This window comes from Monodelphis domestica, chromosome 6 (assembly GCF_027887165.1).
Source record: "Monodelphis domestica isolate mMonDom1 chromosome 6, mMonDom1.pri, whole genome shotgun sequence".
NCBI classification, from domain to species: Eukaryota; Metazoa; Chordata; class Mammalia; order Didelphimorphia; family Didelphidae; genus Monodelphis; species Monodelphis domestica.
In genome coordinates, this window is record NC_077232.1 from 158,121,722 (window position 1) to 158,144,818 (window position 23,097).

At 38.9% G+C, this 23,097-nt stretch overlaps 1 protein-coding gene across 1 annotated transcript; it reads left to right on the plus strand.

Moving 5' to 3' along the window:
• The first annotated feature begins 20,117 nt into the window (after positions 1-20,117).
• LOC130455062 (RNA-binding protein 42-like) lies at positions 20,118-22,085 on the plus strand. The gene has a single exon (XM_056802698.1). The coding sequence runs from the start codon at positions 20,176-20,178 to the stop codon at positions 21,496-21,498; it is 1,323 nt and encodes a 440-aa protein (XP_056658676.1). The 5' UTR covers positions 20,118-20,175; the 3' UTR covers positions 21,499-22,085.
• Positions 22,086-23,097: the final 1,012 nt, after the last annotated feature.

Here is a 23,097-nt window from a genome sequence, read left to right on the forward strand (position 1 = left end):
GGGGTCAAGTGGCTTAGACAGGGTCACATAGTTAGGAAGTATCAGAGGCCACATTTGAACTTAGGACCTCCAGTCTCTAGGCCTGGCTCTCAACCCATTGAGCCACCCAGCTGCCCCCAATGGACTGATTTTTTTAAAAACTTGGAAAGAACCACAAGAGATAATAAATAGTGAAATTAGTAGAACCAGGAGAATATTATACACAGTCACAGAATTAATCCTAGAAAAACAAACTATGAATGTTACCTCCAGAAAATGAATAGAAAGGTGAAATATGAAAGACTTAATTTAAATGTACATGTTGGCCCTCTTGATGATTTCTTTTGTGATATAGGGAGGAAGGGACTAGGAGGCTTATGGGCAGAATTTATTATACAGATATGAAAAAAAGTAAGCTAAACATATAGGAGACTTTTTATTTCATTTGTGTACTATCTTCTTTTTCTTTGTATATAGAAATGCTCCTTTCATTTGATTTTATAAAATTCAGAATAACAAATGAATAAATAAATTTTTTAAAGGAAAAGAGTGGTAGTAGTCTCAATAGAAGTAGGAAAGCTAAAAAGAGAAGTGAGTTGAAAGTGAAAAATAAATTATGTCTGATTATATTGAATTTAAGATATCTATGATTTATCTAGGTAGAAATGTCGAGGAAACTGTTAAAAATGTGGACCAGAATTCAGGAAAGAATTGAGGTTTGGATTTATAGATCCGGAAGTTATCTACATAAATAATTATTGAATACACGGGAGCTCACATTGCCAAGAGTTCAAAAAGAGAGATGGAGTCAAGATAGCGGCATGGAGGCAATGAAAGTTCAGGTCTCTGAACACTCTTCCTTACTGATTACAAAGTAAATGCTCCTAGGGAACTGAAAATCAAACCTAACAACACGGCAGAGCTAAGGTACCCTCCTGTAGGACTCAACTTAAAAGGTCCCTCATGGCCTAAGTCACTTCCTAGCTGTGTGACCCTGGGCAAGTCACTTAACCCCCATTGCCTAGCCCTTACCACTCTTCTGAGCCAATACACTGTATTGACTCCAAGATGGAAGATAAGGGTTAAAAAAAAAAGGTATGCCCCCCAAAAGCCTGAATTTGAAAACACTCGGGTTTACGAGGAAGGAAGAAGGAAGGTCTCAGCCCTCCCCCCACCTAAAGCACTAAGCCTCCAGAAAAGCTGGAAACTCTGGGTGGGCAAGGGGGCTGGTCTGGAGGGATTACCTTGGGGGCAAAATTGTGCCAGGCTCAGAGCATCCACAGGCGATAGGGAAGAAGTTGGAGAAGAAACACAGAGCACAGAGGACCGAGCAGGCAGCCTAGTTGGAAGATGGATCATCAAACAATAAGTCAGAAATCCCAGCGAATTGGATACAGGCTTTGGAAGAACTCAAAATGCAATTCAAAACATAATTAAGAGAAGCTGAAGACAATTGGGAAAAGGACCTAAAAACTAAAATAAATCATCTGGAAACAGAAAATAGTGTCTTGAAAGCCAAAATCAACCAGTTTGAAAATGAGACAAAGGAGATGAAAGATGAGGCAAAGAAGATAAAAGATGACCTCCAAAGAAAATCAGACCAGAAGGAGAAGGATAACCAAAAAGCCAGGGATTAAATCCAGTCTTTATAAAACAGAATAGAACAACTAGAATTAAGTGACCTCACAAGGCAGCAGGACACTATGAAACAAAACTAAAAGAATGAAAAAATTGAGGAAAATATGAAGCATCTCATTCACAAAACAGAGGATTTAGAAAATTGTTCAAGGAGACACTTTAAGAATCATTGGTCTACCAGAAGACCATGAACAAAGAAAAAGCCTGAACATCATACTACAGGAAATCTTCCAAGAAAACTGCCCCAATATTCTAGAACAAGAGGGAGAAGTGAAGATTGAAAGAATCCACAAATCACCTCCTGAACTTAATCCCCAACTGACAACATCCAAGAATGTTATAGCCAAATTCAAGAACTATCAGACCAAGGAAAAAATATTACAAGTTGCTAAGAAGAAGTCATTCAGACACCATGGAACCACAGTGAGGATAACACAAGATCTGGCTGCATCCACACTGAAGGACCAAAAGTCATGGAATATGATATTCTGGAAAGCAAGGGAACTAGGTCTACAACCAAGAATCAACTACCCAGCAAAACTGACTATATTCTTACATGGGAAAGTATGGTCATTCAACAAAAAGAAGAATTACAAGCATTTGTAAAGAAAAGACCAGACCTAAACAGAAAATTTGATGCCCAAGCACAGAACTCAAGGGAATCATCAAAAGGTATTTAAAAAAGAAGGGAAAAAGACTTTTTAAAGAGTCTCAATAAGTTAAAACAATATGCATCTTTATAAGAAAAGAGGTCATTTGGTAACTTTTAAAAATTGTTATTATCACCTGGGCAGCTAGAAGAATTATACTTAGAGGGAACAGAGACAAACTGTATAGGATGAAATGACAAGACATAAAAAGGTATACAGATATATGTATGCATAAATACATATGCAGGTATAAATATATGTTTATATACATATGTATATATATATATACGTATATATACACAACTAGAGCTAAAAAAAGAGGTTAATACTAAAAGAAATGGGAAAAGAAACAAAAGGGTGTAAATTTATATGTCACAAAGAAGCTCACAGAGGGAGGAGGGAGAACATCAATACAGTGGAAGGGTAAAGAGGTTGGAGATAGGAAATACTCAACTCTTACATGCATTGAAATTGACCCAAAGAGGGAAGAACAATCCAATCCATTGGGGCAGAGAATAGATTTGTGCCCTATAGAGGAGTAGAAGGGTAACAAACAGACTGGTGGGGAGGGAAGCAGTACAAGGGAGGGAGAGGGTGGGAGGTAGTTTTTTTTAAGACTGCAAAGAAAATAAGGAGGGGAATAAGAAGTGAGGGGGTAGAAAGGGAAGTAAAATAAGGGTGGGAACTAGGGGGACTAATTAAAAACAAACATCGGTGTAGAAGGAAATAGTGAAAGAAGAAAAGGTAGAACTAGGAATAGAAATCAAAATTCTGGGAAATACACAGCTGGTAATCATAACTCTGAAAATGAATGGAATGAACTCACCCATAAAACACAAGCAAATAGCAAAGTAGATTAGAATCCAAAACCCTACCATATAATATCTACAAGAAACACACATGAGGAAGTGAAAATAAAAGGATGGAGCCAAATCTATTGGGTATCAACTGATAAAAAGGAGGCAGGAGTCAAAATCATGATATCTGACAAACCCAAATTAAAAATAAATCTAGTCAAAAGAGATAGGGAAGGTAATTACATCCTGAAAAAAGGCAGTATAGACAATGAGAAAATATCAGTACTCAACATGTATGCACCAAATGGCATAGCATCCAAATTTCTAAAGGAGAAACTAGTGGAACTCAAAGATGAAATAGATAGAAAACCTGTACTAGTGGGAGACCTGAACCTTCCTCTATCCAAACTAGATAAATCAAACCAAAAAATAAATAAATAAGAGGTAAGAGAAGTGAATGAAATCTTAGAAAAATTAGAGTTAGTAGATATGTGGAGAAAAATAAATAGAGACAAAAAGGAATATACCTTCTTTTCAGCAGCACATGGTACATTCACAAAAATTGACCATGTATTAGGGCATAAAAACTCTGCAAACAACTACAAAAGAGCAAAAATAATAAATGCAACCTAATCAGATCACAATGCAATGTAAATAATAATTAGCAAGGGTACATGGAGAGGTAAATCAAAAATTAATTGGAAATTAAACAATATGATTCTCCAAAACCTGTCAGTTAAAGAACAAATCATGGGAACAATTAATAATTTCATTGAAGAAAATGACAATGATGAGACATCCTTTCAAAAACTATGGGATGCAGCCAAAGCAGTACTTGGGGGAAATTTATATCCTTGAGTTCATATATTAACAAATTATGGAGGGCAGAGGTCAATGAATTGAGCATGCAAATTAAAAAACTAGAAAGTGAACAAATTAAAAATCCTCAGATGAAGACTAAATTAGAGATCCTAAAAATCAAAGGAGAAATTAATAAAATTGAAAGTCAAAGAACTATTGATTTAATAAATAAGTCTAGAAGTGGGTACTTTGAAAAAACAAATAAAATAGACAAAGTACTGATCAGTCTAATTTAAAAAAGGAAAGAAGAAAACCAAATTGACAGTATCCAAGATGAAAAGGGAGACCTCACCTCTAATTAAGAGAAAATTAACACAATCATTAAAAACTATGATGCCTGAATATATGGCAACAAATATGGCAATCTAGGTGATATGGATGAATACTTATAAAAATATAAATTGCCCAGACTAACAGAGGAAGAAATAGATTACCTAAACATTCCCATATCAGAAAAAGAAATTGAACAAGCCAAAGAACTCCCTAAGAAAAAATCCTCAGGTCCAGATGGATTCACAAATGAATTCTATCAAACATTCAAAGAACAACTAATCCCAATATTATACAAACTATTTGACAGAATAAGCAAAGAAGGAGCTCTACCAAATTCATTTTACGACACCAATATGGTACTGATCCCAAAGCCAGGCAGGTCAAAAACAGAGAAAGAAAATTATAGACTAATTTCCTTAATGAATATAGATGCAAAAATCTTAAATAGGATACTAGCAAAAAGACTCCACCAAGTGATAATGAGGGTTATTCAGGTAGGATTCATACCAGGCATGCAAGGATGGTTCAATATTAGGAAAACCATCCACATAATTGACCATATTAACAAGCAAACTGACAAAAATCACATGATTATCTCAATAGATGCAGAAAACGCCTTTGATAAAATACAACACCCATTCCTATTGAAAACACTAGAAAGCATAGGAATAGAATTTCCTAAAAATAACAAATAGTATATATTTAAAACCATCAGCAAACATCATCTGCAATGGGGATAAACTAGAAGCCTTTCCAATAAGATCAGGAGTGAAACAAGGATGCCCATTATCCCCTCTATTATTTAACATTGTACTAGCAACACTACCTGTAGCAATTAGAGAAGAAAAAGAAATTGAAGGTATTAAAATAGGCAATGAGGAGACCAAGCTATCACTCTTTGCAGATGATATGATGGTCTACTTAAAGAATCCTAGAGAATCAACCAAAAAGCTAGTCAAAATAATCAACAATTTTAGCAAAGTTGCAGGATACAAAATAAACCCACATAAGTCATCAGCATTTCTATATATTTCCAACACATCTCAGCAACAAGAATTAGAAAAAGAAATTTCATTTAAAATCACCCTAGACAATATAAAATACTTAGGAATCTATCTGCAGAGACAAACACAGGAACTATATGAACACAACTACAAAACACTCTCCACACAATTAAAACTAGATCTAAACACCTGGAAAAACATTGACTGCTCATGGGTAGCATGAGCTAACATAATAAAAATGACAATCCTCCCCAAATTAATTTACATATTTAGTGCCATTCCTATTGAACTACTAAAAATCTTTTTTAATGAATTAGAAAAAACCATAACAAAGATCATTTGGAAGACCAAAAGATCAAGGATATCCAGAGAAATCATGAAAAAAAAATTGTGAAGGAAGGAGGCCTTGCAGTTGCAGATCTCAAACTATACTATAAGCAGTGGTCATCAAAACAATTTGGTAGTGGCTAAGATACAGAAAGGGGGATCAGTGGAACAGACTTGGGGTAAGTGACCTCAGCAAGACAGTCTATGACAATTCCAAAGATCTCAGCTTTTGGAACAAAAATCCACTATTTGATAAAAACTGCTGGGAAAATTGGAAGATAGTGTGGAAGAGATTAAGTTTGGATCAACACCTCACACCCTACACCAAGATAAACTCAGAATGGGTAAGTGACTTGAACATAAAGAAGGAAACCATAAGTAAATTATATGAACACAGAATAGTATACATGTCAGACTTTGGGGAAAGGAAAGATTTTAAAACCAAGCAAGACTTAGAAAAAGTCACAAAATGTAAAATAAATAATTTTTATTACATCACATTTAAATTTTTTATACAAACAAAACCAATGCAACCAAAATTAGAAGGGAAGCAACAAATTGGGAAACAGTCTTCATAACAAAAACCTCTGACAAAGATCTAATTACTCAAATTTATAAAGAGCTGAATCAATTGTACAAAAAAAAAATCAATCCATTCTCCAATTGATAAATGGGCAAGGGACATGAAGAGGCAATTTTCAGTTAAAGAAATCAAAACTATTAATAAGCACATGAAAAAGTGCTCTAAACCTCTTATAATCAGAGAGATGCAAATCAAAACAACTCTGAGGTATCACCTCACACCTAGCAGATTGGCTAACATGATAGCAATGGAAAGTAATGAATGCTGGAGGGGATATGGCAAAGTCAGGACATTAATGCACTGCTGGTGGAAGTGTGAATTCATCCAACCATTCTGGAGGGCAATTTGGAATTATGCCCAAAGGGTGATAAAAGACTATCTGCCCTTTGATCCAGCCATAGCACTGCTGGGTTTGTACCCCAAAAAGATAATAAGGAAAAAGACTTGTTCAAGAATATTCATAGCTGCACTCTTTGTGGTGGCAAAAAATTAGAAAATGAGGGGATGGCCTTCAATTAGGGAATGGCTTAACAAATTGTGGTATATGTTGATGATGGAATACTATTGTGTTCAAAGGAATAATAAACTGGAGGAATTCCATGGGAACTGGAACAACCTCCAAGAATTGATGCAGAGTGAGAGGAACAGAACCAGGAGAACATTTTACACAGAGACTGATACACTGTGGTACAATCAGATGTAATGGATTTCTCCATTAGTGGCAATGAAGTGATCCTGAAGAACTTGGAGAGATCTACAGCAACGAACACTATCCACATTCTAAAGAAAAACTATGGGAGTAGAAACACCGAAGAAAAACAACTGCTTGATTCCATAGGTCAAGGGGACATGGCTGGGGATGTAGTCTCTAAATGAACATCCTAATGCAATCACCAATAACCTGGAAATAGGTTTTGATCATGGACACATGTAATACCTAGTAAAATTGCATGTCCGCTATGGGAAAGTTGGGGGGAGGGGAGGGAAGGAAATAATATGATTCTTGTAACCAAGGAATAATGTTCTAAATTGACTCAATAAATGAATAAATTAAAAAAAAAAAAGAAATACAAAAAAAAAAACCCAAAGAGTACAAAAAGAGATGAATAGAGGGTTCAAGACATAGTTCTAAAATACTTCTATGCAGAGAAGCCAAGACATAGGCTATAAACTGAAAGGAGACTAAGAAAGATGTCAGATAAGTACAAAGAAGCCCACAACAAAATGGTGTCATAAAATCCAAGGGAAAAAAAGAGTTTCCTCTACCAGAAGGTGGAGATGTTCAACAATGTCAAATGTTTCAGAGAGATCAAAAAAGATGAGAGGTGAGAGATCTTTGGGCTTTGCAATAAAGAGATTCTTGGTAACCTTGAAGAGAGCAGTTTCAGTAAAGTGGTGAGGAAAGTTAATAAACTACAAAAGCTTGAGAAGTGAGAGGGATCTGAAAAAATTAGAAAGAATGAATGTAGACAGCTTTTTCTTGAAATTTAACTATAACAGGGAAAAAAGGATGTAGGATTGTAGCCTGAGAAGATGATAGAATCAAGTGAAGATTATATATGAGTGGAAATAATCTGGACTTAGATACCATTCTGGAACAACAAAGACTCCAATATCCTGGTTTACACAATGAAAATTATCTAGCTGAAAGTTTTTTATTTCTATTATAAGAATATTTTAATGTGAAGCTCTACAAAGGTTGATGACCAATCCTAGGGAAGCAACTCCTTGACAGCTAGCTGGCATAGTGAATAGGATGTAGAAGTTGTAATCAAGATGATCTGAATTCATATCCCTTTAGACAGGCAGGATTGTGTGATTCTGGAAAAGTCACTTAAACTCATTCAGTCTGTTTCCTCATCTATAAAAAACGAGGGTAATAATAGCACCTATTTCAAAGGGTCTTTGTGAGAACTAGTTGAATTAACATACAATAAGTATTATGCAGATACAATTGTTACTATTATTGTTACCATCATTATCATCAATCAAGAAATAGTTTTCTGTTGTTCAGAAATAGCTTTCTTCATTGACTTTTGATGGTAGGAGATGGAATTGGGATGGCTAGGTTAATTTAGCTTCTTACTTTTTTTAATAAGCTAGGGATTTGAAACCATTTCTGGCCATTGAAAATTCCCAAAGATATAATTAGGGCAAGGTGATCTGGATTTTATCCTGGGATATCTATTTAGAAATTACTGAATTTGGAGGTTAGAGGAAGCTACAAGATAGCGGACTAAGATAAGCTACTATGCTCCTCTAGTCAACTCTTCTTGTCTCTCTATAAGGAAGGTAATGTTCTGTCTCCTTACCCAGCTTTTTATGCTGTTTATTATGCTGCCAGTTTGTTTATATTATTTGCTCTTGATGCAAACTAGTTAGTAGTAACACTATTGGTGATTGGGGACAAACACAAAGATTACTGAGAGTGGACGATCATGAATAGCTCATCTGTCATGGGATACGGTGCCCTGGCTAAATAAAGCACATGAAGATGACATGACTAAAGGGTATTCACAGAGACCCAGCATATCCTAAGGAGATGGTGTGGACTCTTTTAAGAATTCACACTATTTCAATTTGTCCTAAAAAATAAACATCTCTAAAAAGCCATCCTGTTTATAGATGCTCTAAGTGTTGGATCTGTTTGACAAACACAACACCTTTGTTTACAACCATGAAAACATATGCTGCTTGCGCCTAATGTCATACCGTATGTGAGGAAATAAGATGCCTTCTCCATGTGACACCGCTGGGTTTGCTTCCATCCCTTTAAGCAGGAAAAATATTCCATGGGACTCTGATCGACTCACTATGTCTTCAGGAAGAGTATTTACTCTCACAGTGGTGATCAGCTGCAAAAAGACACAACATTTTACGGCCTTTCGTGCCAGCAAGGATAAGAACATACATCTGCTTTACAACTATACCATTTCCTCGCTAGTGCCCAAGATTTGCTCTGGGCTCCAGCAGTTAAGAAGCTTCCACTCACTCTGTCTGATGGCTGCTGTTTGCATTTGAAACGTGAGCAGAGTTTGGGGGCAGGAAAGGATTGTCTCAGTCAAACAGATGTCAGCTCCCCCAATAAACCTACCAGGCAGCTCTGTCTTACAACTGGCAAAGAAGTGAAGGGGTTCCCTTCCCGTTAGGGCTTTTATCTCTTTGGTTAATAGAGGATGATACTTAAAGGAGTCAATTCTCATGCCATAAATTCAAGCTGCCTATAAAACAAGTGGAGAAGGAAGGAAATTACAACATAGAAAGTTTCCTTTGTTTACTATGTTTAATTGGAATTCCATACATGAATGAAGCTGAGAGAAGGTTCACTCCCAGAGGGGCTGGGGAGAAAAGATGGAGCTTTCTCTTTCAGTATCCTTTTTAATGTGAGAATTAGTGTGAGTCTTTCCACCCAAGAGGGACTTATAGCTCTGAGGCAAAGGCCAGATACTCAGTGGTTGCTCAGTAAATATTAATTAATAAGCAAGATGACTTTCAAGAACTGGACTTAACTACATCCAACAGAACTGTTTGGTTACCCAGGATTTGTTTCTATGGTCTCACATTTATTCTTCAAACCTCAGAGCCAGGGGAGAGTGACTAGAACTTTGTCCCAGACACAGAATAGTAAAGGAAGCTCCCTTTTCAATTATAGGAATAGGGTAAAAACAAGAGAGGTTAAGGAAGGCATACTATATACAAGTCAAAACACCTGGGTTTGCATTTTAGCTTTGCCAATTCCTAACTGTAGGCCTTGGGCAAGATGAGAAAACTCTCTGAGTCTCAGTTTCCTCATCTACAAAGTGAAGAATTAAAACTAGAGGCTTTGTGATGTCCCTTCCAGCTATAAATCTTATAATACTATTGACCTAGTTAACATGAATAATTAACTAAAATAAGAAACTACTAGATGGCAGGCTAGGGTGAGTTGGTGCCCTCTTTCCAGGCTCATCCTCATTCCAAATGTCAGCTTCCCTATCAAGGCCCTTCTTCCTGTATTTCTTCAGGAGAATTTCTTTCATCCCTCCTCTCAACTGAGAACAGGCTTCATAATACTTACCCTGTATATAGTTTGTTGAAAATGCCCCACAAATTCTTAGCAACCATTCTGCTATCTCTCCTCTAGATTTCTACAAAGCAATCCCTACTACTTTCTAAAGTCAGAAGCTACTGAGAGCCAGTGAATAAAATGGGTTCAATAGTTTAGTGGAAAGAATAAAATAGAATAAATCCACACAATCCCCTGCTTTAAAGTCTCACTCAGCCTCCTAAGGAAACTCTACTTTGCTGGAAGGTTTATAAAAAAGCATTGAGGTTAGAGAAATGTAATGGGGCTATATAACATTGACCATAGTGGAAATCAGGTCAGTAGGTGACAGTTGGAAGTAGCTGTCAATATTCTGAGCTGGTAGCAGCCCCTGGCCTCTTCCTCCTCCTATTCCCCCTATCACCATGACTACTACCAAAAGTGATGTACTAATGCTCAGGCACTGATCTGACTAACTGTCTTAAGTCTCTGAGCACCAGGTTGACATACTTTTCCTTCAGGAAAGAATGGAGTGTTGTGTGAAGTCTCTATTGTTTGAAAAGAAAAGAAAAAAAAAGCAAGCTAAGCTATTTTGCACAGGGATAACTCCTTCAAGCTTAAAAAAGGAATCTTCTGATTCTGATTCTGTCATAACAGAATAGAGCTAACAAATACCAGTGATTAGAAAAATACCCGAAGAGGGGAAGGACAATGCCCATCTGGGGTTGAGGCAGCAGCCTTCAAATTGGGAAGAGATAAATGTAAACTAAAAAGTCAGACCAGGCTAGAAAGAGGATATTTGAAACCCAAAGACTGGGATGAGTACTAATGCCAGTTGCCAGATAGACTCACAACCAGGAGAGTCTATTCAAACTCAACTTAAATCATCATCTCATCAATTTGCATGTTCCCTCCAGTCATACAAATTTGCATTCCATCCATGCCAATCTATCATGTGCTTCTCACACCCATATTCTCTCATTAGTTTACCACAAGGGGTAGGCAAACTTCCTAGAGAACTTCCTTGTTTTCTCCTAATAGCTAGTATGATGACTAGAACTTAGTAATCATTATGTTCGTCAACTGATACAGTGTGTCAGAGCACTGCAAATAACTCTAGTACAAGGGACTACCTTATATTCCTCCCCCTCGCTATGTAATCAGCCAGTTTTCCTTTTCTTTTTTTCCTGTTTCTCTTTCAGTTTCCCTAATGACACTCTTTTTACTCCTTTGAAATTCCTTATTATAAGTGACAGCCTGCCACATCCACCAGGAGCCTAGCCTTTGCCTTTGGGTGGTGCTCATTTTCAGTTCTCTAAAGGCCTTTACATTGCACATCTTCCTGCCATATGACCATACTGGTAAAATATTGGCATTAAAAACTATACTCAGTAGATTGAGAGCCAGGTCCAGAGACAGAAAGTCCTGGGTTGAAATGTGACGTCAGATACTTCCCAGCTGTGCAACTCTGGGAAAGTCTAGCCCTTGCTGCTCAACTGTAAGGGATAAATTTAGGGTTGAGACTGAATGTAAAAATTATTGGTCGCCAAGGATTTTAATTTCTTAAGACCCAAATGAAGCACTCAAGTCAGAATGGAATTTTATGATGACTTAATTACAATAGGAGGAAGAAATTAAGGGGGGGAGGAGAGAGTTAATTTAAACTGCTCGGGCTCAGGCTGAGCCAGGCAGGAATTCAAGGCCTTGGCCAAGGAGGCCTCCCCTGAGAGCCAAAGGAAAAGGGAGTCAGTCATCACTCACCACTTGACTGTCTCAAGGAAGCTGTCTGAGGGAGCTCCTCCAGGCTCGAGTTCCAGTATCAAACTGGCACCCAGCCTTCCCCACAGGAAGTGATGAGAACTCCAAAGGCGGTTCTCTACGTCACTTCCCGCGTCACATATGCTAATGATGGCTCAAGTTTGGCTTAGGACAGACCAGGGGACAGTCAGTTGTTTCTGATTTATCACTTGTGTGGCATTTAAAAGAGTGGATGCCATAAACTGTAAGAGTTAAAATGGTTGGGTGTCATAAACTGTAGTGATTAAAATAGTGGAAGATTTAAATTGTAGTAGATATAAGAGTGGATGAGTAAATTGTGACCGCAGAAAATATGTTTTCACTACAGTGTCTTGTTTTTAAATCAATATATAAGGTGGTCGCCAGGGAAATATTCCCAATTATTCAAATATACCCAAGTCAGCTGGGTTTTATAGAGATTTATTAATACAAATGAGGAATTAAAGAAAAAGAGAGAAAGAGAGAAAAAGGGGAATAATGCGAAAAGGATAAGCCGGCCCTGGCCAGTCCTGGCCAACCCAGGCCTAAGCCCTAAGAGAAAAGATCAGTCAGTCCTTAATCACTCACCACAAGATCTGTCCAAGCAAGGATTCTAGTGACACCAGTTCAGCATCATCTCAGCTGACTTCACCAGCTCAATCCTCAATCTGAATGTTTCAGAATGAGTTCCTTGAGCTCCTATCTGAGCTCCTATTTAAAGGGCAATTTCTCCTATGTCACCTCCCCTAAGTCCTTACATCTACCAATCACAGTAGACATTTTCCAAAGGACAGACCATTCTGAATTCACACCTAAGTAGACTAATCCTTTTAGTAATCCACACCTGAGTAGGCTAGAATCTCTGAGTAAGTTTCTCACCTCTTTGTCCCATGTAAGTTTACAAGTTGCTTGACATTTATAGGTACTTAGCACCCCTTTGTATTAGTCCTAAAATAGGCATGGCTTAAGAACTTTTTTGTCTCACTATAAGCATGGGTTTAAGTACTTTTCATTGTTCAGCAAAGAGTTTACAACTTTATCTTCCCCCAGGGCATGCCTAAGTATGGTGAAGTAGAGTTCTCACATTCCTGATCAAGTACCTTCACTGCCCAAATGGGGAATGGTCTTAACCCAGCCTTATGAAGTAGGGTCTGGAAAATTTTTAAGGTTCACACTTACTAGCACATGCCAGTGTAGTGTTGGTGTGTACATTCCTGGGTGCTAGGCTAAGCAAGATGGAGAAAATCTAAAAATCACACTTCTGTCTTAGAACCAATACACAGTATTGATTGGATGTAGATAGAATTTGCTACCCAGGACTCCCTTATCCAGCATCCCATTTGCGTGTTCGTGCTGAGTGTAAACACTGCATGGGGAGGTACAGAAGATAAAGTTTTGCTGTGACCCCACCTCTCTCTTTCCCTGAAAATGGCTGCTGTACCTGGCTTTCAACCAGGAAGGAGAATTTACACATGTAGCCTTACTTTAGTTAGAAATTTAGGTTTTGAACTTCCATTTCCTTTTTTAAAATTTCTTCTACTTCAAGTAATTATTAATAAATTTTATTAAATTAATACTTGGAGTTATTGATATTAATTTAAATCTTATAATTCTAAGACAGAAGGGAAGGGTTCAAAAATTAATTGATAATTAATTTTAAAACTATAGGTCTGAATTTCTGAGAAGTAATTAAAGGAATTTTGCAATTTCCTGAAGACTATCTATATTCAATCTATTCTCCTCCTTTACTTCCTCCTCTGTCATTCTGGACCCAGTTCATTATCCATTTGTATCATCTATTCCACATGTGTTTATATAAAAATGTATGAATGTATGTGTATATATGTATAATATGCATGTGTGCATATTCATGTATGTATGTGCACGCACATGTGCTGGACAAATTCTATATGCAACCCATCTAGCCACACAACATAATTGTTATTAGGTTCAGATGTGTACCCCTGGGGTTCAGGAAGTTTTTTACAAGAATGCAAGACTCCAAAACTTAGCTTAAAAACAAAAAGAGAAATTTATTAGTTTAGAAAGTAATGTTGAGAATGGCCAGGAGGATAGCAAGGTGGAATAGCAAGATGGGGAGCAGTTCCTTGGGAGGAGCATGAATGGAAAGGCTGTTCCCCTAGAGGACATCAGTTCTGGGGATTTTATACTTTTCACAACAGAGTATTAGTCACCTGGGCATGAGGTGGGGTGATCATACTGGGGTCTGCCTGGGGACATAAAGATTCCTTAGTTTTAGGGAACAAACAGATGTCTAATAGGATTGAGGTGTGGCCTGAAGGTGCCTCTTCCTGTCCATCTTAAATCTAGAGGATGATCAAAGGTAGATAGTCATCTCAGGACCCTAGAGAGGTCATTGGGTGTTTCTAGCCTCAGAGTCACAAGGATGGAAGGGAGTAAGGGAGTTTCCCTGATAATAGTTCTCCTGATTTTCTGAGGGTACAGTGCCCATGTCAATAATCATCAAGTTATTTGTCCCCATGATGGAAGGCATCCAGTATAGAGTCCAAATAGGAGAAGAATTCCTTGTGAATGAGTTGGTATGAGGTCCTCCAGGAACTCCTTTTGCCAATGACATTTTGCTGGCTGTACTGCCTAGGAGAAATCTATAATCACTCCAAAGAATTTGGACTGACCATCCACTTAGAAAAAACCAAGTGAATGAAGAATATTTGTAATGAAAATTCATGGCAATCCAGGGAGTCAACCATTCATTTGATTCAATTCAAAACATTAAAGCCTTTTAGTAATTTACTGGCACCTGTTTTCATTCCTTTCTTTTTCCCTGTGCTGATGTACCACCTTAGACATGGTCAAGTTCCATCAATGGTCTTATTTAAGTCACCTCTATTGAATTATGGGCTCCTAACATCCATTCTTTTCATAGTTTCTACATGAAATACATTTAGTCTTAACTATCGGAAAAGAATAGCTTTAGGATGTCTTAATAGTCCCAGGAAAGCTCTAGGATTTTAAAATAACTGGCATACATTTACACATGCATATTACATACATATATATATATACATGTGTAATATATGTCTACATGTTCATATATATACATAGCACAGGTGTATATGGTATATATATGTGTGTGTATATATCACTTTAAAACTTGCAAGACATTTTAAATGCAAAATGTTTCAAAAATCTTAGTGCAGTTTTCAGTTCAAAACTTAAGACTTTTGGAATTCCATGTCTAATTTCAGTGGACTCTCACAAAATCCCAGAATTGGCAATATCTTTGTTCTCCTTTAACAGACAAGGAAACTAAAGGTCAGCGGGATTAAGTGACTTATCCAGTGTCTCACAGGTAAGATCAGTGGACATATTTAAACCAATCCTTCTCAGATCCAAGTCTAGAAGTTGACCCACTATAGTATCTCCCTTCTTTCTTCATAAGACTTATCAGAGGTCTGAGTGACTGTTCTAAGAACTACAAAAAGGCCAGTGGGAATATGTGAGAAGACCTGGAAACCTTTGCTCCACTTTTGATTTTTCTTACTTTTTGTATTCTCCATCCACTGAAATACTTGCTGAGTATCCCCTCTAAATAAAGATTAAACTTGGGCTAATTTCTATAACCAGTTGGCTCACTGGTACTCATAGAATGTTAAGGAACCTAAAGAAAGTTCTCCCGTGTATTGGGTAGAATCTCAGTGAAGGATTCATGGGAGGATAAAGATTTAAAGAGATGAGAAGAAATGGATAGGTTACAGTCTGCACCAGTGAAGGTAGCATCTGAATTGAAGAGATCAAGATTTTATTTCTCTAATGAAGTATGTACATATATATAACATGTTCCAAAAGTTTTATTACAGCTTTAAACTATTAAAGCTCCTCTCTATATGTGTGTTCAGTCTAGCCTTTGACTATTGGATTTTTAAAATTATTCCTTCAAAGTATGACTCTCCTGTCTGGTATTTCACAGTATCATAGCAATGGTTTTAGTGAATCTGTGTCCTGAAAAAGTTCAAATTGATATATCTTTTTTTTAACTATTTCTAGTAAAATCCTTATCTGTCTTCTCCCTGCTTTCAGTTCCTAGTATCAAGTTAACACAACTACAATAATTCCTATTCTCCTCCCTAAAACCAAAATAAGAATTAAGGAAGAGAAAGGGCTTTTAAAAATGTGTTTCTGTTTATATTTATTTCATCTATTTTAATATCATACAATCCTATTACAGGTATTCCTTCCACATTATGGGGGCTGGAAGGACACCCTCACAATCTGGAAAAATCAGTGTAAATGTTCTGGCCCTCCCTTCATACCAGAGAAGAAATCTAAATTTTTTTCTTTTTTCCTTTGTTATTGAACAGTAAAATACATGTTGTACAGGTAATATTATATGTAACATTCATGCATCTTATGCATTTATGAGTCACTAAACCTACTAAAGAAATCTCTACATTTCTAACCTTTGTGTGTTATCTGCTGGCTTTTGTATTCTTTTCACAAACTTTAATTTTTTACTTATTTTAAATTTTTTAAAAATTGTATATATTTATGGTATTAAATTGACGAAGTTTCTCACAATATACTTCTGGATCAGATGAAGAGCCATGAGTAAGATAATAGTACCATTAAGTAGATAAAGAACTGGCTGAATGACTTGATTGAAAGAATAGTGATTAATGGAACATGTTCAGCCTTCCTTCTTTCTCTGGGAGCACTATTCACTTGGACAAGATGGATAACCTTGAGTTATTTTTTGACTCCTTCTCCCTTCCCCTTAAGTTACCAGTTTCTTTTGAGATTCTGTCTCCATAATATATTTTACCTCCTAACCTTTCTTTCTGTTCTGTCACTTCCTTAGTCACTACCTCCTACAATAGCTTTCTCACAGATTTTTTCACATGTCCACTTTCCTCCTTCCCCATCCATCTTCCTGCTGTTGTTGTTCAATCATTTTCAGTCATGTGATTTGTTTGCAGACGTATCTGACCCTCATCCATCTTCCTACCATTGCCATAATAATCTTCCTTATATGCAGATCTGATCATGTGATTCCTCTAATCTTTAGTGACTTCCTCTTACCAAGTAAAATTCATACTCTTTTGCCCAGTCTCTGCACAAAGCAGCTACCTTACCTTTCCAGGTTGCTCTCATATTACTCCTGAACTCTATACTCTATTCAAATGAGACAGCCCTCTGTTCCTCCTTCCTCAACCTCCCACTCCAAAACAAAACAAAAAAATAGGAACTATGCTCTCATACCCCCATTTTTTTCTCATGTTGCTGTTTAGAATGTCCTTCTTCCCTATATATGCCTACTGACATTTTATCCTTATTTTAAAGTCCAACTCAAATGCCACCTCCTCTGGTAAGCCTTGATTGGACTCCTAGGTTGGAAATAACTTTGCTCCTCACACCTCACATAAGTCTCTATTATTATGTCTACCATGGGCATTTCAATGGATTGCAAGTTCCATGAGATATAGCAGGTAAACAAACTAATGTGATCTGAAGGCCTTATGATTAAAAGCAAAATATGCAGAATAGGGAGGAATATGAACATTCTCCCATACTCCATCCTGATCAGATCACATCTGTAGTATTATGTTTAGCTCCAGGTACCACACTTAAGGAAGGATATTAACAAGTTCTAGTGAGTTCAGAGTAGGGTTACTAGAAAAGCAAGGTGAATCAAAACTAAACTAGATAAGTATGGAGCTTGGAGTAGAGAAGCACTGGGAGACTAAGGGGGTAGACCAATCGCTGACTTTATTTAAAGGATCACTATGAAAAATAGAAACTGGATGCTTTACTTGACCCCAAAAGACAAAAGTAGGAGCAACTGGTGACAGTTACCAAGAAAGAGATTTAAGCTTCATAAAAGCAAAAAACTTCCCAACAATTAGAACTATACAACCAGGGAATGGGAGTGTCTTGAGAAGTAGTGAGTCCGTGTGATCCACTATTTGTCAGGCATGTTGCAAAGGGTATTTTTGTTATGTTGCTTGTTGGATTCAAATGTCTCTAAGATCCCTTCCATCTCAGATACTGAGATTCAAAAATTTTAGCCCTTTAACAGTGCCCATAAAGTCACTTGGACATGGAAGTTGCCTAACTGTTTTGATACACAAAGGGGCTGTGTGCTGGGGTTTCTTTAGGACTGGAGTTGAAATGTCCTTGAAATCCCCTCTCTTCAGGAGTAATGCTGTGAATGACATATGTTGGGATCCCCCCAGAAGCCAGGATGAGTCAGATAAACACATGGTTCTTTTGGGTAAGGTTTGACGATGCTCCTAATTATCTTCACTGTAGGGTAGTGATGAGAGTTTGCTTCCCTTATTGATTAGTCCTGTTGAGTGACTGAATCTTTACTCTAGTCTGGCAAGTAGCCACCCATCTAGGGCAAGTAAGAATTTAAGATGAGGAACGAGAAAAGGAAAGATACATATTTTGTTTTGTTTTTTAATTTAAGTACCTCTGTGCTTCCTGTGAAACAAGTGAACTAAAAACTGAATTTTTAAAAATCATTAAGGGTCTACTGTGAGGGAGTTACTATGATCAAGATAAAATGATCAAGTGAGTAAATTGTGAGGCTAAATTAGTCATATATGTATGTTTGCTTCAAGAATCCATAATTTCACTGATGAAGATATCACTCTCACTGATGCAGAGCACAATTCCCTCCTTTACCTGTAGACAGTCTTTATAAGACAGTATGGTCAGATGGTTACTAATCCTCAGTTGATGGGTCTCTCTAGATTTAGCAGGGTTAGTTTTCACACAATAAACTTACAACTCAATGCTGGGTCCATACTCCAAGCTTTTCTTGCTTTGTGGAATCTGCCAGTTTGTGGTCTGTTGGCATAGCTTTCGAGGACACAAGGTCACCTCCATGTGATGATGTATTTGAAAGGCTGTAATTCATGTTTGTCTTTGCATTCTCAAAACCTAGTACTGTGATTGGTACAAAGTAGAAGCTTATTGAATCAAAGTTGCAAAAACACAAACATATAGTGGGGAATTTGGCAATTAAAGCTGATCAAGAATGGAATTGAGAGTCTTGGAAGGTAATGGATTCCCCCTCACATGAGGTCTTCAAGCAAAGCTGAATGCTCACTTGTCAAAGATATTTTAGAAGGGATTCTTGTTCTGGTAAGGGGTACACTACATGAAAAAGTCCTTTCTGGCTGTGAAATTCCATTGATTCTGTGAGGCTTCCAAGGAGGAAGACAAATTAGTCAGAAATTTACAAAATAATACAAGTTGATACCAAATTTAAAAATCAATAGCACATGGCTTCTTAGTTGAATGGGAGGCCTGGTAGTAACAAAGTGAGCAAAGAAATCCAAAATAGGCATTTTTCTAACCCCATAATGGGGACTATAGTCAGTCTTAGTTAGGATGCAGGAAGTCAGATAAAGCAGAAGAGAAAAATCCATAATCTTCTTTGTCCAGTGTTCTCAAAGTGATTATTAAAGACAGTGTGGGCAGAAGACAGTTGAACTGGTCCCATTTGACTTTTCAGTCTTCTCCAGCCTTTCCAGTCACAAGGTTCTAATATCCAGGTTCTTTGAGAAAAAGTCTATGTCAGCTTATGAAGAGCAAAAATCAAAAGGAGCTTCCTCTTAGATATAATCTGAATATTGTATCCTCTAATAGAACCCAAGTTCCCTGAAAGTAAGATTTGGTTTTCAATGTCTTTATGTCCTCAGCAGCTAGCATAATGTCCTAAAATTTTTATCCCCTATTAGGTCTATGCCTTCATCAGCCTGGGATTCTCTGGAAAAAGTGCCTCTCACAGACATGCAATTCATCCATAATTTATAGTCCTATTTTTCCTTTCATTTTCTTTTCTGATTGACAAGCATTTATTTTCTCTCCCTCCTATCCATCTCCCCAATTTAAAAGAAAAGAAATGCAAAACCTTCAGAACAAATATTTATAGCCGAGCAAAGCATGTCTAACAATGCAAGCATCATTCTAACTCCTCCAAGGATGTATGTAGCCTAGCAAAACCTATGACATGGGAGAGTTTGCCTGGAGCAAGCTGATGCCCTTAACCGCGCTCACCCAGCTAGTGAGCCTGTACTTAAGCGGTAGGACCTTAAACCTAAGTCTTTTTGCTTCTTGGGTCTGTCTTCTATTCACTGTGACGTACACCTTCTAAATAATTTCAGTTCATCAAGAATTTAATTGAGAGGCACGTGCGTCCTGCGTCATCAGCGTGCGTCAGCTCAGAGAGCTTGACGGAGGCGGCTGCCGCAAAGCGGCCGTGGTGACAACGATGATGGCCGGGACCGGGCCACTCCCAGGCGGCGGAGAAGCTGTGCCCTCAGGCCCAGGGCCCGGAGTGCCCGGGAAAAGCGGTGAGGAGCGACTGAAAGAGATGGAGGCAGAGATGGCGCTGTTTGAGCAGGAAGTCTTGGGGGCTCCAATGTCTGGGATTCCAGCCCCGCTCGTACCCGCTGTGGAGCCAGCTCCCGTGCTCCGCCCCATCATTGCCACTAACACCTACCAGAAGGTCCAGCAGAGCCTGGAGGCCCGGGCAGCAGCAGCAGCCACAGTAATCGCTCCCATCGTGGCTCCCCCTGGCCCCTTTGTGAGTCCTGTTGGCTTCGGGCCTGGGGGAGATAGAAGTCGGCTGGACAGCTCAGAGGCCCGGGATGCCATGTTTCTCCACTTGGCCGCAGGTGGCCCACGCCCCATGGCTCTTCGGCTGCCACATCAGGCCCTGGTTGGGCCTCCCCTCCCTGGGCCTCCTGGACCCCCTATGATGTTGCCACTCATGGCCCGGGCACCGGGACCCCCAATTGGCACGATGGTGACTCTGAGACCTCCCCCCGAGGAGCCTCCAGCTCCTCGGGAACTAGACCTGGGCCTGGGCTTGAAAGAGAAAGAGGAGGCTGCAGCTGCGGCTGTGGCTGTGGTAGCTGCCTCAGCTGCTGCAACTTCTGGGCTGGAAGAAGTGGCTGTGGGGGGCCCAGGAGCTACCACAATCATTGGGCCCAGCCTTCCCCTGCCCTTGGCCATGCCCTTGCCTGAGCCTGAGCCTCTGCCTCTACCTTTGGAAGTAGTGCGGGGCCTGCTCCCACCCCTGCGAATCCCTGAGCTCCTGTCTCTCCGGCCCAGGCCCCGACCCCGGCCTGAGCCCCAGCCACCCCCGGGACTCATGGCCCTTGAGGTCTCAGAGCCACTAGGTGAGGACAAGAAGAAAGGGAAGCCAGAGAAGTTGAAACGGTGCATCCGAACAGCAGCTGGGAGCAGTTGGGAAGACCCCAGCCTCCTGGAGTGGGATGCAGATGATTTCCGAATTTTCTGTGGGGATCTGGGCAATGAGGTGAATGATGACATCTTGGCCCGAGCCTTCAGCAGATTCCCCTCCTTCCTCAAAGCCAAAGTTATCCGGGATAAGCGCACAGGCAAGACCAAAGGTTATGGCTTTGTCAGTTTCAAGGACCCCAGTGACTATGTGCGGGCCATGAGGGAGATGAATGGGAAGTATGTGGGTTCCCGGCCTATCAAGTTACGCAAGAGCATGTGGAAGGACCGGAATCTGGATGTTGTACGGAAGAAGCAGAAGGAGAAGAAGAAGTTGGGGCTGAGATAGCCCAAATCACCAAGATTCCCCCTTATCCTTTTATGACGTCCTTGCCCCTGTCCCCAAACTGAATAAATTTGAATTCTTAAAAAAAAAAAATTAAGAGCCTACCATGTGCCAGGCAGAGGGTTAGGTATGGAGGAGAAAATTAAATGAAACATGTAAAATGAAACAGTCCTTGCACTCAAAGAGTTTACATTCTTTGGGGAAGGGGATAGGAGAATTGAAAGGGACCTAGATGTGTAAATGCAAAAGGAATCCAAAGGAATTTTAATGGGGACATACTAAAATGAGAAAATCAAGAAATTTCCCTTACTTTGAGTTGAGCCTTTAGTTGACACTTGAGAAGAGAGGGATTTTTAGAGGCAGGGATGAGGAAGGAGAGCATTCCAGGTAGGAGAAAGCCTGTACAAAGGTTTGGAAGGAGACAGTGCAATGTATGGAGAATAGCAAGTGTGCCAGTTTTAATGAAAAGCAGACTATATACTGATTAATAAAGGGAAATCAGTCCAAGAAACTTGGGTTCAAGCTGTATTGGGAAGAACACAATGCCAAAGGACTGTGCCATGTTATGCCATAAATGCTTTTTGAATGAAAGTCACTGGATTTCACTGATTATTACTAAAAATGGTTAGAGGATGGGGAGTCTCTAACATTTGGTATAAAGAAAGACCATAGAATCATAGCTGTAGAGCTGGAAGGGACCTTAGATGTCATCTTGTCTAATACTATTATTTTTCATATGAGGAAACCAAGGCCAAGAGATGCTTTCCCAAGCTCACAAAGGTAATGACAGACCTAAGTTTTGAACCTAAGCCTTATTCTTTCAAATCCAGCATTCCACTGCAGGGAGAAGGCCTGCTTTAAATGATTGAACTAACTACATCTTTTAAAAAGGACAGAAAAGATTTTTGAAAATTGCTTTAAACTCTGGCAATGCCTTATTGAAGCAGGCTTCCCTGCATGCTGAGATGACAAAAATAAACTGTCTTTTGGTGTTAGAAAATGCAGAGATTGAGAGCCACTTAAGGGCATAGTTTGAAACGAAAGAGCAAGTAATGATGGAAGAGCTTTCCCTTTAGGCCCTGGTTATGGGGAGGCCACACTATACCACACTCACCACACTGACAGTAGGCTGGAGCACTGAATGACTCCACTTGCCCGACAGCCAGTCCGAGCTGTAGTTCCTATAGGTCACTGCCCAATGAAAAGGTTTGCCTCCTGTTTGAATCAAACTGGGACAGAACTGAGAAGGGATGTCTCCCCCCAGCAGGACAGGGATGGCTATGCTATGCACAAGAGTCCATGGCCTTCTGCCCGGGATATTAAGTTTGTTTATGTCAATGACCAATCCAGTGTTCAAGCTTAAAAAGAAACCACGCTTGTTCTTGTGATGACAGAAGAGACTTGCTCCTTCAAGGGCTGATTGGTACTTTAAAGCAGGTCTCCACATTCTCCAAAAGAAATGATGACATTAACATATTCTATTTGAAGGATAGGAAATTGAACAGAATTTGCCAGATTTGGGAGGGACTGGTTCATCTGTGTTCCATCCAAGTTGAACATTCCATTTTTACAAGGACTCCTTTGTTGTCATGTTGATACAGG